The sequence below is a fragment of the Mycteria americana genome, chromosome 15 (genome assembly GCF_035582795.1).
Source record: "Mycteria americana isolate JAX WOST 10 ecotype Jacksonville Zoo and Gardens chromosome 15, USCA_MyAme_1.0, whole genome shotgun sequence".
Taxonomy (NCBI): domain Eukaryota; kingdom Metazoa; phylum Chordata; class Aves; order Ciconiiformes; family Ciconiidae; genus Mycteria; species Mycteria americana.
In genome coordinates, this window is record NC_134379.1 from 12675336 (window position 1) to 12691091 (window position 15756).

Genomic DNA, 15756 nt, shown 5'->3' on the forward strand with positions numbered 1-15756 from the left:
CAGGTCCCATTCACTGTGTTGCAGGGCGAGGGAGTGGAATATCTTGGCCATGCAAACGATGCTGTGATTGCCATCTCCAACTACCGGCTTCATATCAAATTCAAGGATTCTGTGATCAATGTAAGTCTGGATCTGCCTGCTCCTGCTGCCTGAACCATAATCTCTCACAGTATTTCGGGGGGCCATAAGCCATTTCTGTGGTCTGTGGCATGGGAGCTGTGCTTCTTGAAGGATGCCAAGCCTGATGCTGTCTCTTGTTAATGCTGGTTGCGCAGTTGCTCTTTTGCTGTTGTGTTTTGGCATGTAGATGGGGTTCTCTGTTGGATAATAATTAGGTCTTTCCCTTGCTGTTCTTTTTAAATTCAAGCATTAAACGTAGTGATTTTAAGACTGTTAAGGTCTCTTGCAGGCCAGTTTTAATGAGACTTCTCCTACCTGGAGACCAGCAACAGAGTCAGACAGTGGGAGCCTGAGGCTTTCTCTCACTGTCTTGACTTGCCATCTTTTATTACAGCTTTTGTTTGGCTCAGTTACCTCTGCTTGTCTGGATGTAATTTAGTCAGTAACTGGCCCCAGGTGGGAGACTACCCAGGGACAGAGTAGAAACTGGAATACTAATTGTTGAAGGAGGCTCTATGCTGGGTCATGAAGCTTCATAAACCTCAGAGTGGGTCTGTAGTTTGAACTGGAAGCTCATGATTGTGAGAGAGCCATGACTGTGTGTGATGGGCCTACAGGCAAGGCTGCTATGTCTGCTGTGTTATGTGGTACGTCTTGTCATGTCCTACATCTGTCCCTTGCAGGTGCCTTTGAGGATGATGGAAAGTGTGGAGTGTCGGGATATGTTCCAGCTCCACATCGTCTGCAAGGACTCCAAAGTGATCAGGTATCCATTTTATTGCTATATTGTAGGTGGCACTGCAGGCCAGTTGCCGTGATCAGCTCTGGTGTCTCCCTCTGTGCTACCATTGGAATCGAGCTGTTTATGGCCAAGGTTACTCAGTTTTTCTAAGACTTGGTGCTTTGTTTCTTTTCCTGGTTAAGTGGAGCAGAGCTCCTTGTCTGTGCATCTCAGTTGGATGACCGTACCCACTGAGGATGATTTGCATTTGGGTTCGCAGGTGCCATTTTTCCACTTTTAAGCAGTGCCAGGAGTGGTTAAAGAGGCTAACTCGAGCCATTGCCCGCCCTGCTAAGCCTGAGGACCTCTTTGCGTTTGCCTACCATGCATGGTGCTTGGGAGTCTGTGTTGATGAGGAGGATCAACATGCACATCTCTGCCGTCCAGGTAAGCTCCTGGCCTGTCCCCTTCCTGCTCTTCTGTCCAGGAGCACAGCAATGCAATTTGAACTGTGGTTCATAAACTGATGTCTGCCTGTGTCTTATGTTCTGCTGTAGCTGTAGCCCAAGTTAGTCTTGCTGAGGGGCACCCCGTACCTGGTCTATAGATCCAGCTGATGTCCAGATGCGGCTGGATAACAAGCACAGTAAAAGGAATAATAGTAATAAGTACAACAAAGGGCATTCTGAGCCAGCAACACATAAACTGCCTCTCCCTTTCTCCTTGTGAATGAAGAAAACATCCCAAACTTTAGTAGTCTCATCATGATGATAGAGAGCTCAAGCAGTCTTGTCCCTGGAGGGTAAAAATCATCAGCTTTGAGGCAGCATAATTAATATGAGTCCGTCTGCATCTCTTCTCCAACACCTAGAAATGCCACAACATTCTGGTGATCAAGTCTGTGGAGATGTCTGGCTCATTCTTACACAGGCACAAATAAAATCTTTGAATCCATAAAGAGAAAACCAGAGCTGTGATGGTGCCCTCGTGTGGATCGGGAGTTTCCCTTCTCTGGGAACACAAAGTTCACTTGCAGTTGCTTTGTCTTTAAACAGCTTCAGCATCAATAAAAGGGGATTAAAATGAGTGACAAACCTGGCTTTAGACTTAAAAATGTGCTGGTATTAGAGGAGAGAAGCAGTAGCCTGAATGAAATGTCCATATACAGGTTGGGATGGAGGGATGGGGTTGAATAGTATAGCTGAAAGAGATACCAAAAGAAGCTGGTAGGGAAAAGGTAAACTACGTGTTCTTACCTTGTCCCAAACACCAGCAATTAGGAGATATTTGCTGTCTGTCCTTTAAAGAAAGTACTATTCTCTAGTATAAATAAACTTACCTGTGGAAATTGTTGCTGCAAGATATGAATGAAGAGCTTTGCAGTATTTATTTATTAACAACATTTGACACTCGAGCAACAAAGATATCCAGGATTTGTAAGGCGAGGCTTAAAACATAAGAGAGCAAACCCTGAGTCAGCCTCTGAGAGAGCAGTCTGGAAGAAGGAACTGCCTGGGGTGGGTGCTCAGTACTCTGCCATGCAGTTCCTGACATCCACTTTGGAAGCCATCTCTCTCAGAAGAGCAAAAGTGGATTAAATTAACTCCCCACACTCCGCATTGATGTGGAAAGGTTATTTCCATGCCATTCTGTGCCCTGAGACTGAGAGGTGATCTGACTTGACAAAATAAGCAGAGGAACCCCCCCGTGAGGGACGAATCTTTTTGGCTTCTGAAGCAAGATCCCTGCCATCCAGCTGTCCTGTAGTTTCTCTCTAGCCTATGATAGTTGCTATGGAGCTGCCACTAGCATGTTTAGATTTCATCAGCTCTGCTTAGCTGTCCGTAAATACCCTGTGCTCTGCTCTTCCAGGAGACCATGTGAGATACCGATTTGAGATGGAGCTGGTGAGGATGGGCTTTGACTTGCAGAACGTCTGGCGCGTCTCTGACATCAACAACAATTACAAGTGAGTGTTTCACCACCAGGCTCTCCCCACTCTCCTTTTTCCTTACCTTCTTCCCTTTGCAATCCCCGTGCAGAGCAGTGGATGAGTCAGACTCCAGCTAATCCTCCTTCCTGGCCTTGATAAGCCTCAGGCAGATCAGCATATGAGCCAGATCCCCTTTCCTTTCTGCCTTTCACATTGTGGAATTGAAGAAGGAATACAGCCCAAACATGAGAGCTAGCAGCAATTGTAAATGCTGACTCAGGTAGTTTATAATGTGGTGGCCATAATTCATCCTTGAAGACATTCTAGAGTCTTGGAGGAACTGTCCATTGTAGGGTTGCCTTTCTGGTCAGTCGTTCTCTCTAAAATGCTCGTGCTGTTTGAAATGAAAAATACAAAGTTTTCATAAAGTCGGGCAGCTATTCAGCTCTGTTGAGAAACTGGGGGCAAGCCAGCGGAGGACTCTCAGGATGCTCAGAAGTCTGGGGAATGAGTGAGGCTTGTTCAGTCTGGTGCAGAAGAAGGTAAAGGGTGATCTGCTGGCAGCCTACAGCTGCTGGAAAGGCAGTTACAAAGGTGGTGGAGTGAAGCTCTTCTGGCAGTGGCAGATAACTGAACAAGAGGCAACGGCCACAAGGTGCAGCTTGGGAGGTCTGGACTGGACACAGGAGGAAAAAAGTCATTCCCCAGGAGTGTGGTGCTGTGCTGGGGCAGATCCCCAGAGGTGGGGGTTCTCCATCATTAGAGCCTTTCAAATCTCAGATGATCTCGAATACTGTGTTCAGTTTTGAGCCCCCCACTACAAGGGAGACATTGAGGGGCTGGAGCATGTCCACAGAAGGGCAACGAAGCTGGGGAAGGGTCTGGAGCACAAGGCTGATGAGGAGCGGCTGAGGGAACTGGGATTGTTCAGCCTGGAGAAAAGGAGGCTGAGGGGAGACCTCATCGCTCTCTACAACTGCCTGAAAGGAGGCTGTAGAGAGGTGGGGTCGGTCTCTTCTCCCAGGTAACAAGTGATAGGACAAGAGGAAATGGCCTCAAGTTGCACCAGGGGAGGTTTAGACTGGATATTAGGAAATTTTACTTCACTGAAAGGGTTACCAAGCATTGGAACAGGCTGCCCAGGCAGTGGTTGAGTCGCCATCCCTGGAGGTACTTAAAAGCCGTTTGGATGAGGTGCTTAGGGACATGGTGTAGTGGTGGTCTTGGTAGTCTTAGGTTTATGGTTGGACTCGATGATCTTAAAGGTCTTTTCCAACCTATACGATTCTGTGATCTAGTGTTGGAAGTGGTCCCCTGTGAGCAGGTGGTTGGAGTGGAGATCTCTCTGGAGTGGAGTGGTGAATGGAGTTTACTCCAGTTGGCGGCCGGTCACAAGCGGTGTTCCCCAGGGCTCTGTGTTGGGGCCAGTTCTGTTTAATATCTTTATCAATGATCTGGATGAAGGGATCGAGTGCACCCTCAGTAAGTCTGCAGATGACACCAAGTTGTGCAGGAGTGTTGAGGGTAGGAAGGCTCTTGAGGGTAAGAGGGCTCTGCAGAGGGACCTGGACAGGCTGGATCGATGGGCTGGGGCCAATTGTATGAGGTTTAACAAGGCCAAGTGCAAGGTCCTGCCCTTGGGCCACAGCAACCCCATGCAACGCTACAGGCTTGGGGAAGAGAGGCTGGAAAGCTGCCAGGCAGAAAAGGACCTGGGGGTGTTGGTTGACAGCCGCCTGAATATGTGCCAGCAGTGTGCCCAGGTGGCCAAGAAAGCCAATGGCATCCTGGCTTGTATCAAAAATAGCGTGGCCAGCAGGACTAGGGCAGTGATCGTGCCCCTGTACTCGGCACTGGTGAGGCCGCACCTCGAATACTGTGTTCAGTTTTGGGCCCCCCACTACAAGAGAGACATTGAGGGGCTGGAGCGTGTACAGAGAAGGGCAACGAAGCTGGTGAAGGGTCTGGAGCACAAGGCTGATGGGGAGCGGCTGAGGGAACTGGGGTTGTTTAGCCTGGAGAAAAGGAGGCTGAGGGGAGACCTCATCGCTCTCTACAACTCCCTGAAAGGAGGCTGTAGAGAGGTGGGGTCGGTCTCTTCTCCCAGGTAACAAGTGATAGGACAAGAGGAAATGGCCTCAAGTTGCACCAGGGGAGTTTTAAACTGGATCTTAGGAAATTTTACTTCACTGAAAGGTTTATCAGGCATTGGGACAGGCTGCCCAGGGAAGTGGTTGAGTCCCCATCCCTGGAGGTATTTAAAAGCCGTTTGGATGAGGTGCTTAGGGACATGGTGTAGTGGTGGACTTGGCAGTGTTAGGTTTACGGTTGGACTTGATGATCTTAAAGGTCTTTTCCAACCTATACGATTCTGTGATTCTGTCTTTCCCACCTGCACATCACTGATTCCAGCCTGTTGTCTGCTCCTGGAGAAGAGCACAGGAGCTCTTGGAGAAGCGCTTCTGCATTCTTTGCAGCAGGTGGCATTAAGCTAAGCCAACAGGATATTATTAAGCTTTGACAGATGTATTCATTTCTGCATTCCCTATAGTCCTTTTCTTGAAACGACTGGGATCCCTCAGTCTCTTCTCTGTCTCGGCCAGTAAAGGCATCCCCATCATCTATATATTGGACAGTTCCAGGTCACCAGTTTCTTGTGGAGACCATGAGAGGCCTCAGGCACGCTGGCCTGGGGAAATCCCGGTTGAGTTTTGCAGTTTGCTGCCTGTTCTCTTCTCTTCTCTCTTCCTCAGGAATCCAGGCAGCAAGCACTAGTTTTCAGGTCTGATACTGTTTCTACTCGGCCATACTGACCACATCGTTGTTTTGGACTGTTAACATGACTTTGGCATTTACGCAGTTTCTCCAAGGATGTCAAATAAAAAATTGTTTTCCTGAACTGCTCAGTTTTGGAGTGCACAATCTGTAGGTCCCTGCACTAGGTAGAGTCTCTGTGTGTCTTTGAGAGCAGTCAGGCATCCTCCTGCTGCTAGATTTTGGGATGTGGTTCCCTCTGACTATTTCAGAAAGTTTAACTTAGATTGACCATCTGTGGTTTGCTTCCTGGCCAGTAATACACAGCAATTAGCCAACTTCTCTAAAAACAGATGTTTTATTTTCAACCAAACCAGGGAAGAAAGAACTTGAAAAAAACCTCGGCAAGCTGGATGCAGGCCTGGTTTTGCTTTCCTCCATCTGCTGAGTTCCTACCTGGGGATCCTGGCAGGTCACAGCTTCCTGCAGACATCCCGAGATCTTAAAGGTGGTGTAATTTGCTTGTGCAACTCAGAAACCAGTTCTCTCTTGCTGCTTCGGAGAGTGTGTCTTTAAATCCTGCCTTGGCTTTTGATCATTACCACCTGCCTCTATTCACAGGAATCAAGTTACTTTTTAACTGTTTATAGTCCTTTTATCTTTTATTTCCCAGCATTGGCAAAACAGTGTTGTTAGAGACAGGATACTCCAAGGTAATGGCATTGTTCGTTGTCTTTCAAGTCTGTTCCGAGATGTCCTTATCTGGAAACTATTATCTTCTTCCTGGCGACAGCCGTCATAAAAGTAGAGCAATACAAGCATATAACAACCGCTCCTTCGGTCTTGATAAAGTATACTATTTCAGCATACAATGATAATAAAATTATGACATGATCTCTCTGCGGCGCTCACATCTTCAGTGATCTATACACCCAGAAAAATGGACACATTCTGGCATTCCCCATCTGGTGCAACCCATGCTGTCTGAGATAAGTGTTGTTTCTTATCGGCCTTAATGCTGCTGGGTTCGGTGCATGCATAGTTCCTTCAAAAAGGAAAAAAAATTCACCTTTCCTTCAGTGTTGATGCTCCTTTCCAGCTTTGATCTTTTTACAATTGTGGTTTTATTTATTTTTGACTTTATGAGGAAAAAGCTGTCTGGAGTTCTGTCTTACTCGTTTAGACAGCTGATGTTTCCTACTCGTTTCTGCGAGTGCTCTTAATTCATATTTTGTCTTATTTTGTTACAGTTCTCTACAAATTTTAATACTATCCTTCATTTTTATTGGAAAAGTGATAATTGCTTGTATTTGCCATATGAATGTGTAGATAATAAGTCTGCAAGGACCGTTAGCAATAAAGCATGTGGTTTTTGCATTCTGTGAAGGAAGATGTTTCTCGCTGGACTGGCTGTTACCTTTGTGGTAAGAAGATGCTTCGTCAGTCCTTGTCCATAGGTGTGGCTTGTGCAGATTTATGCGTTTGTTACAGTCACCTTCTTCTGGGATCAAACCTCACGGTTTCAAAAATGTCTCATCCTGTGTTCTGGGCCAGTGTGGTTGTTTCAGGCCACTCCTCGGTGACCCACATTGCTTTGCTGTTGGCCTCTCTTCCATATGACACATGAGCATATTGCACAACACAGGGGCAAGCATGGTTCCTCTTAGGACTCCCTTTGTTGTGAAAAATGACCATTGCAGTTCTGTACTATTTTTTGTCTTTTCAAAAGTTACTGTTTCATAAGAGGAGCTTCCTTCAAGTCTTTGGTGAGCCACCTGTTAAAAAAAACCAAACCACACACACACAAAAATGTCAAAAAACCCCCTTCTGAAAATCCAAAGCGATTGTCAGCCTCACAAGCTGTATCTGCTCGTTCAGTGATGTTTCCAGCAAACTCTGCATACGTGACGTGCAACCTCCCTCCACAAAAGCTGTGTTGACTCTTCCCAAGTGCACCGTATTTACCCTTGCACCAACTGTGACAGTTGCTTTGTACAGAAGTCAGACTCCAGTGGTTTCCCACGTTCGCCCCAGAGACCTTTTTACAAAATTGATATCGTGTTTGCCACCTTTCATTCCTCTGGCACCCAAGCCAATGTAAGCAATAGCTTACACATCTTGGTTAATCATTCACCTGGCGTGCATCTGGGTTGCTGTAGAAATGTTGAGCATTATCTAGTCCTGGTGATTAGTTACTCCTCGTTCCTAGCAGATTGGTCTAAAACTTCCCCTGTAGAAGTTTCCACATTAATATCTTCTTGTGCCTTGTCCCTTGTAAAACAGGGCTAGGTCTGGCAACTTCTCTGTGGGCTCTTCTGCTGAACTCCAACACAAATAGTTTTGATTTTCTGCTGTGATCTTGCTGACCCTATCAGACCTTCAACTTTGGTAGCAGGCTGATGCCTCCAGGATGTTTGAAAAAGGTCTTCAGAGTTTTAATCTTAACGGGTCATGTCTCAAAAACTGCATGACATGTCTCATTTTTACTGTTTTTTAATTCAGGTGCACATTTGGCTCCTCTCACGTCCTTTGGAAACATTTCCCCTCTTTGAAGGATGTCCTTTTATTTCTAAAATCCTTCTTTTGTTCACTGTTTAACTCTGCCAGCTCTTTCTGATCTTTTTGATGCATTTTACATTACCATTGAATAGCATGTTTAAATAACCATTGCATCATCTGCAAGCTTCCCCCCGCCTTTTTCTGAAACTGATTGTTACTGCTGTGGGAGGCTTGTCCCCTCTAAAAATATTGTTGACTTCTACTGCGTGATGAATACTGTAACAAAGTGATTTTTCAGTTATTCTATTTTGGAGCAGCTTAGGACCAAAGGAAGAGTTAGGTACTTTTGTACTATTTGGCTGGTAGAACCAAGAAGCAGCTGATCACATCTAAAAATGTCGCCTTCGTCTCATGCATTATTGTGATGCTTATGCGTCTTATGTGGAAGCAACACAAGGCTCCCATGGCAACTTCTGCCCTTGCAGCCTTTCTGAATCTCTTCCAGCCTCTCGTGGATGCTGTTACTGTTGCTCCAGTGGTTGGTAGTGTAGTCTCAGTGCTATCCTGTTTCTCTTTAGGCTTGGGATTTGAGTCCATGCACATTCTGCATTGCTTGTTGATGCTGGTAACTCTTAGCCTCACACTTTTACCTTCACGTTTTCCTGGAACACATCACACTTTGTTCACTAGCTCCCATCTTCCTACAAAGCTGGTACTCTGAAATTTAGGGTGCCGCTAATAATCTTCCTTTTATCAAGTTTATAAGATGCTGTTAAGCCAACATACTCATTTATCCTGGCTTTTCAGTTCCTCTACTTTACTTTTGGAATTCTAGCCTAGAAGCACAGGTCTGTTTGTCTTGACCTCATTGCCTGTTTTTATGTGCCCTGCTTAAATTTGGCTTAATTTCTTGAGGCTGTCCTGTTTCCTACTTGAATTTTATTGAATTCTGTCTTATTGTTTTCCTAAGGCTACAGAGTTTTAGTGACTTAACTCTTAGAAGATGTGCTCCTGAACCTCTCCTGTATTGAATCTCCTCAATTTTTAGTTTAAGACAACTCCTGTAATGCTTCGTCTGAAGTGCCAGGGAACTGATTCTGTTTTCATTTCAATGAAGCCCATTCTTGTATAGACTCAGCTATTCCAAAAGTTCCTCCAGATCTTAATAGGTGCTAACCCTCTTCCACATACCTTTATTCTCAGTTGCACTTCAACGCTTCTCTAATTTCCTGACCAACTTTACACATGGAATCTGAGGCATTTCAGAGATGTCCGAGCCTAGACATCCTACCACAGACATCCTGGTCTTCAGCTTCTTACCTGACAGCTTTAATTTTTGCTTCCTGGATTCCTCTTCCTCACCCTGTTGTTTTTATCCCATAGACCAACCTTGCTTTCTGCCTGGGGCTTTCTGAGAAACTGTCTAGACACTGTGAAGTGCCATCTTCTAATATGGCAGGCAGTTCCTTGCTAACATCATCACAAACTAACTAATGCTAAGCGCTGTATCATGCCTATTGCCATCAGCTGTGATAGCCTGGACTCGGGGCAGCACCAGGCCACCCTCTGGAGCTTACCGGCTGGATAGTTTCACCCCCCTCAGTTTGCTTCCCATCTGCCCTGAAACATTCCTTCTAAATGATGTGGGTTATAGCCTAGAGCTAGAGCTGCTCTTTGATGTTCCTTGCCATGTACGGCTTTGTCTGCCTGGGCTGCTGGAGCTCAGCTGGTCCAGCGTCCAGGCAGAGCTTTGTCTCTGAAGCCTGCGACCTGACCTGCCTGCCCTGCATGCAGCGTATGCTTCGAGCAGCAGGGGCAGGATAGTAGCTGCAGTAACCAGGAAGCCCCTGCGCTCCTGGATTTTTACATGTGCTTCATTCTACTTGTATTGCTCTCTCCCCTTCCCCCCAGCACTCTGTTTGGCTGTCCCCCTCCTTCCCTTGGCTCCCCTCTTGCCCTGCTGATAACGTACTTGCAGTTGGGTTTTTAATATTTTTCCTGGGACTTAAGCATTTGCAATCTTGTTGCCTCTTCTCATCTTCCCCACCCTCCCCAACTGAATTTCCATTTCAGCTGAGCTGCTTTACGCTTCAGGTTCATTCAAATGTGGGGCTCCTCTGGTACTGCAGCTCTGCTTGTTGAAGAGTTGGGTGCCCCCTGCTATTAGCTGTGCACGCTGTGAGTTTCTTCCCCAGGGGCCTGGATTGGTAGGGACTTGCCCATCACATTCCTCTCGCTGCTGGCATGTGTTCAGATGTGTATTAGGAATCTGATTTCTGGCACCCCACCAAACAAGATATTATTTTAGATCTCCCTCATGTCATTTTATTATAGCATACACCAAACCACCATTGCCATCTTTCTGGGCAGAGTTATGTCTTCCTTGCAGAGGAATGTGTAAAGCTTATCAGTGGTGACCTGTTTTCTGCAAGGCAGAAAGTGGCGGATCATCATTTACCAGAAGCTGTGTGTGTTTCTGGGTTTGCAAGTGCTGCAAGAAAACCAAAACCCCAGGTAAATTGTTCTCCTAAACCCTCATGAATTCTTAAATCCAGAGGATGTTCCAAAGGCATCCTTGGGAAGTACTGGGGCTCTTAGTATGGGCCTGGAGGTGAGGCCTGAGGTGAAAGGAGGTTGTCTTCTCTCAACTCATTCCTGCCAGCATTTTTTGGGTCACTTTTCCCATGTTGAGACTGTTTTGAAGAGGAGGAGCCAAAGTCCTGCATGCTGAGTTTGGAGAGATGTGAGCTGTTCCTGCCTCTCTCTGCACAGCTTCTCCAGTGCAGATTTTGGATTACCAAGTCCTCATCTTTCCTTCATGCTTTCTTTTTTCCAGGCTTTGTTCCAGTTATCCCCAGAAGCTGCTGGTCCCTGTCTGGATCACCGATAAGGAGCTAGAGAATGTGGCTTCGTTTAGATCGTGGAAAAGGATCCCTGTGGTGGTGTACAGGTAAACACAAAACCAAAGCAGTGCTTTCCCCCCAACCCACAACAGCTGCCCTCTTCCTCGTAATGTTGTGCAGGGTGCTGTGAAGCCAGGTTAGCAGACCACGTGTACAGGGCTGTGGAGCAAGGCGTGACAGCGATAGCTGCATCCTGGTCCTCATAGTGCATATTCCTTTTGCCTCCCACCTGAAAACATGCTGCTCTCGGGACTCCTCCTCCTCCCAGCACGCATGTCAGCCTCTCTGGGCACTCAGTCTGCAATGGTAACGCAGGGTGTTCTCCAGAAGGGAGAAACAACGTTCCAGTAACTGTTGCTTCTTCCCTGCTTTCAGTTAGATCTGAAGATGTGGGTGACTTTCCTCCTATGGGAGGTGCAGCAAGAACACTTTGTCAAATTAAGGTTCTCTTTCTTTGAGTTTCAAACCCTTTTCACAGATTGGTACATGCCTAGCTGCTACTTTGAAAAGAAATCTTGGCCAAAATAAGCCCGCTGTATGGCCCTGTTCTCAACCAGGTATTCAGGCCTGGACACACCTTTTAATACCCAAGTGCAAATCACTTCTGTTTTGGCCGAGTTCTGAGAGTTTGACAACATCTAGGTAACATAATGAAATGTTTGCATGTGGCTGAACTTTGTTGATTCGATAGCTGGTAAATATAGAGTACCTGTTCCCTGGTCAGCCTTCCAAAAATAATCTATACGTGGGGATGCAGGAGGCTAGGCAGCAAATAAAGCAGGGCTTTTCAGGGTAGGGGGAGTTTCTCATCAAAAATATCTGCTAGGAGCCTGGTTGAATAGGTGCACCCAGTCAGTGTGCATGTTTTAACACACATTATGGTTTCTAGCCTTAGACTCTGTGTTAGCAATTAGTAAATCCAAATATAAAAAGCTTTGAAAATACCAGAGCTGCACAACAAAGGACAACCCTGGGAGGTACAAAAGCCAGGAAACAAAACCAGTCAATTTACACATCCCTTAATTCTACATCTTCGTGTTACACGGTTTGCTGTTGATGGTGGCAAAACACAGTGTATTACTTCTTCCAGAAGAACTAAATTCTACAGCAGAGTAATAATGAGCGCTGCTTATCGTATGGAGCCTTTCCCTCTTTGTAGCCAAGTCAGCTAAGAAGTTAATTGTATTTGTGATTACTTTTGCTAAAAATGGCCTGGCGCTGGAGACTGTCCCAATGTGCCTCCCCACCCGAGGGCAAAGCCATGTCTTTTTGCTACTCTAACAATTACTTTGTTCCTTGCTTTGCTGTAATGGTACCCAGTAATTTACAAGCTGAGCTGCAACCCTTTGCAGCCTGGGATCAGATTAGAAGATGCTGACAAGTGATGTTACAAGATGGATCAAGTGCTTGCCCATATGTGTATCTCATTTTCATGCACTCTTTAGCCGTTGCCCTCAAGATTGAAGTCTTCTGGCCAGGAGGGTCCATGAGGGCCGTGGCTGTTTCTGGAGTGCCTTGTGCTGTATGGAAGGGGAAGGGAAGAAATGACAAGCCTCCCACTCGGCTTCTCCTCATCACTCATAGTTCAGGAGAGAGTGGAGAGGTGGGTCAGGTGCATGTCTCCCAGGGACTTGCTAACCACAGGACTGTTTGGTAGACTTCAGAGCTTTTGGAGAACAAGGCTGAATTCATTAGGTCACAGTCAGATCTGTAAAACGTGACACAAAAGGTACCACATTATCAGTTTTCTTATAATTTAGCTGTTAAGCAAAGCAGAAATTCACGTCTCCATCTCTGAGTCCTCAGTGGAGATGCACAGTAGAGATGCAGGAGCCTCCAGGCACAATTCACTTTTAAAACAATGCAAAGGCTGCAATTAATTATTTAGCTGACTACAGAGGCAGATGGTCATTGTATGCCAGCCGCTCCTCGTTATTACTGTCTGTCTACACAGCCACCTTCAGAAGACCTTGGGACTATGTTAGCAAGGGAGTTCCTCACAGATGCTCAGCATCACCTTTGCCTGTGTTCATGCTGCAGTGGCTGTCAGGGAAGCAGCGGGCAAACGGTGGACATTGCTGCAGCCCCATGGCTGAGCTCTCTGTCTCAGGCTTTCAGATCATACCAGAGTGAGCCAGGAGCTTAACCCAGAGACTTGGGAAATGAAAGCACTTGCATATGTGCATCTCACTTGGGAACCTTTAGGTGACAGCTCTGTAAACCCTCTCTCAGCTCTTTCTTACGTGTTAAGCTAAGCTGCTTGACTTCGCATTGTGGATGAGCACTCTTATGGCCAGACAATAACAGAGAGGGGGCTTGAGAGATATTAGTTGATGCTTTCTGGATGATTGTTATGGGTTAAATGGCATGTACTAACAACATCAGATGTGCTCTAGCCTTGTGCTCTGAATGCATCTGGGAGTAAAAGCTCAACTGATAAACTACAAAGGCACCTTGTACTCCAGCTTTGGATTCTGAAAAGGTCTTAAGTCATTAAGACTAAACTGAGGATCCCTAAGAAATAATTTTGTCCACATAAGTTAAAACACTATGGAACCATCTGCCATTCTAGTTTCAAGAAAGGAGCTTTTTAATTTGAGGAAAACCTCCACAAAAATTCTCAGTAAGAAAAGACCTGAAATGCTTTATATGCTTATGCTGGGGAGATTAGCAAGGGAATGGAGAGTCAAGCTATGGCTGCTCCCCTGACCTGGGAAGCTCATTGCAAGCTCAGTTGTGGTTTTGGGTCATCCACTGGCACCTGCTACACTTTCTGCTTGCTGATGACTTCGTGCTCATCGATGCTGACCATATTTCCTTGTGTTTATTGGCACATCATTATGTCTCTTGAAACCGGCTACCTCAAGGCCATCCCTTGCCAGTGTTTGCAGTGCTGAGAAGTTTGTGCTACCAAGAAATTTTCTGAATTTAGTATGACTCTTTGGCAATGTTTTTAGTATTGCATTAAGCAGGCTACCACTGACTTCCAGCGGCCTACACAGCTAAACTCTTTTTCTCCCCTCTGCACCCAAAAACAGTGCCATCACATCCAAACAGCCTGTTTGGAGCAGTCCCTGGCACAGCACCTGGATTTCCCAAAAACGTGCTCAGGCTGGGAAAGTGCTGATCAGCACAGGCCAAAAACTGTGGGTGTGCTAACAAACAAGCTTGGATGATCACAGGCCGGTGCTTAAGTCCACACCTTGGCTCTGTTTCTTTTACTAGTATAAACAAAGCCTTTGCCGCTGTCTGCATTAACCATCCTTGAGTGATCCTGAAGACAGGAATAGATCTCCTGGGAGTGACTGCTCTGTAAGTCACCTTGCAAAACAAAACAGCAGCAGAGGAGGGCACTGAAAGAAAAAGGACCTCACAGTACTTTGACTTAGCTGAACACGTGGAAGTCTTCAGTTTAAAGTCTTCATCAGCATTATCTATGAGACATCATTAACGATAATACATTTTCTGTGTTTATTGATAAGTTGCCTCAGGAGAATAAGGGAACCTTGTCTTTGAGAAGCAAAATCATTCCTGCAAACTGCAATAGCTGCTGGTGAGATAATGTGCACCACTGTTAGGAGGAGTTCAAAGCCTCGACGCATTTTCTTGGTTTGCTGCCTTACAGCAAATAACATGAACAGGCATTGTCATCCTCTGTGGAACAGCAGAGCCCCTCATCAGGGGGCGGCATGAGAAAGAGATGCCTTCAAGAGTGCTTCTAAGAGCCCTCACTGGCAGCTAAACAGCCTTTGCATGATGGGTTGAGGCTTGTGCTAGTGCGCTTTAGGATCTAGAGTGTTACGTCCCCTACTTTGCCACCAATGCAGCTTTTTCAGAGGTGTTGACCTACAAACAAAAGAATAATACTTGGATGTGGTTCGTCAGGTGCTTTATCTACATCTTTGTTCTTACTCCAGCTCATCTTCAGAGAGGTGTGCTGCATGAGGGGTGGTGGGATAGGGAGGGGCAAGTACTGTTGTGAAGAACTGAGACGCAGGGCTGTCCAGTTTATTATCCTGTCTCCAAGAAGGGCTGCGTACCAGGAGGAGCATCTCGGGGAAGCGTAACAAATGGAATAGGTATGCAGGTACTCTTTCCTGGTGCATCTTTGGAGCACCAGGTATCTTGGATTTCCTACAGCAAATATTCAGGAGAACGTGTGATTATGTTTCGTGGTCATTTAGTGGACCTACCTTCCATGACTTTAATGTATTTTGGAACCAATTTATACTTCCACATTGCGCTGTGGCAGTGAGTCTGCTGTCTGTTTTGTTTGTTGTCCAAAAAATACTTCTTGTTTTTCTTAAATGTATGGCATGACCATTCCAGTGCTTGTTTGTGTTTCTGTCGGGGAAAAATAAGACTAATCTTTCAAACTCACTTTTTAATATCTTTCCTGACCTTTTATGCCTCTCATCCATTCTCGTCCTTCTCTCAAGGTGGGGAGTTGTTTCCTACTTAAGTTGTTCCTATAGCGAAGCTCTTCTACACCTCTGATTGTCCTTGCCACCCTTCTCTGGAGGTTTGAGTACTACGTTACCCTTTTTGAGATGGATTAGTGAGAAATTTGTGTCATTTTGAAGATGCGTAAGATGTGATGCCATAATATTTTCTGTCTTACTCTTTTCCAAATGACTGCTAGCACATTCTTAACCTTTTTGCTTCTCTTGAGCATTGAGCTGAGGCTTTTTGAGAGCTCCACAGTGACTTCAAAGTCTTTGAGATTTGGCTGCTGATTTGTACTGAACTGCTCCGTGTCATAGCTGGGGTTATGTTTTGGTCATCTGTAAATACTTTTCATTTATTAACACTAAATTTCATACTCT

The 15756-nt window shown here is 45.8% G+C and overlaps 1 protein-coding gene across 3 annotated transcripts in view; it reads left to right on the top strand.

Moving 5' to 3' along the window:
• The window catches only part of MTMR4 (myotubularin related protein 4), a 60108-nt gene that overhangs the window by 34650 nt on the left and 9702 nt on the right, over positions 1-15756 (top strand). For all 3 annotated transcript variants that reach the window (XM_075517698.1, XM_075517699.1, XM_075517700.1), the window contains 5 exons: positions 4-120; positions 804-886; positions 1122-1288; positions 2714-2810; positions 10864-10977. In XM_075517698.1, the coding sequence (XP_075373813.1) occupies positions 4-120; positions 804-886; positions 1122-1288; positions 2714-2810; positions 10864-10977 (578 nt within the window). The remainder of the gene's footprint in view (positions 1-3; positions 121-803; positions 887-1121; positions 1289-2713; positions 2811-10863; positions 10978-15756) is intronic.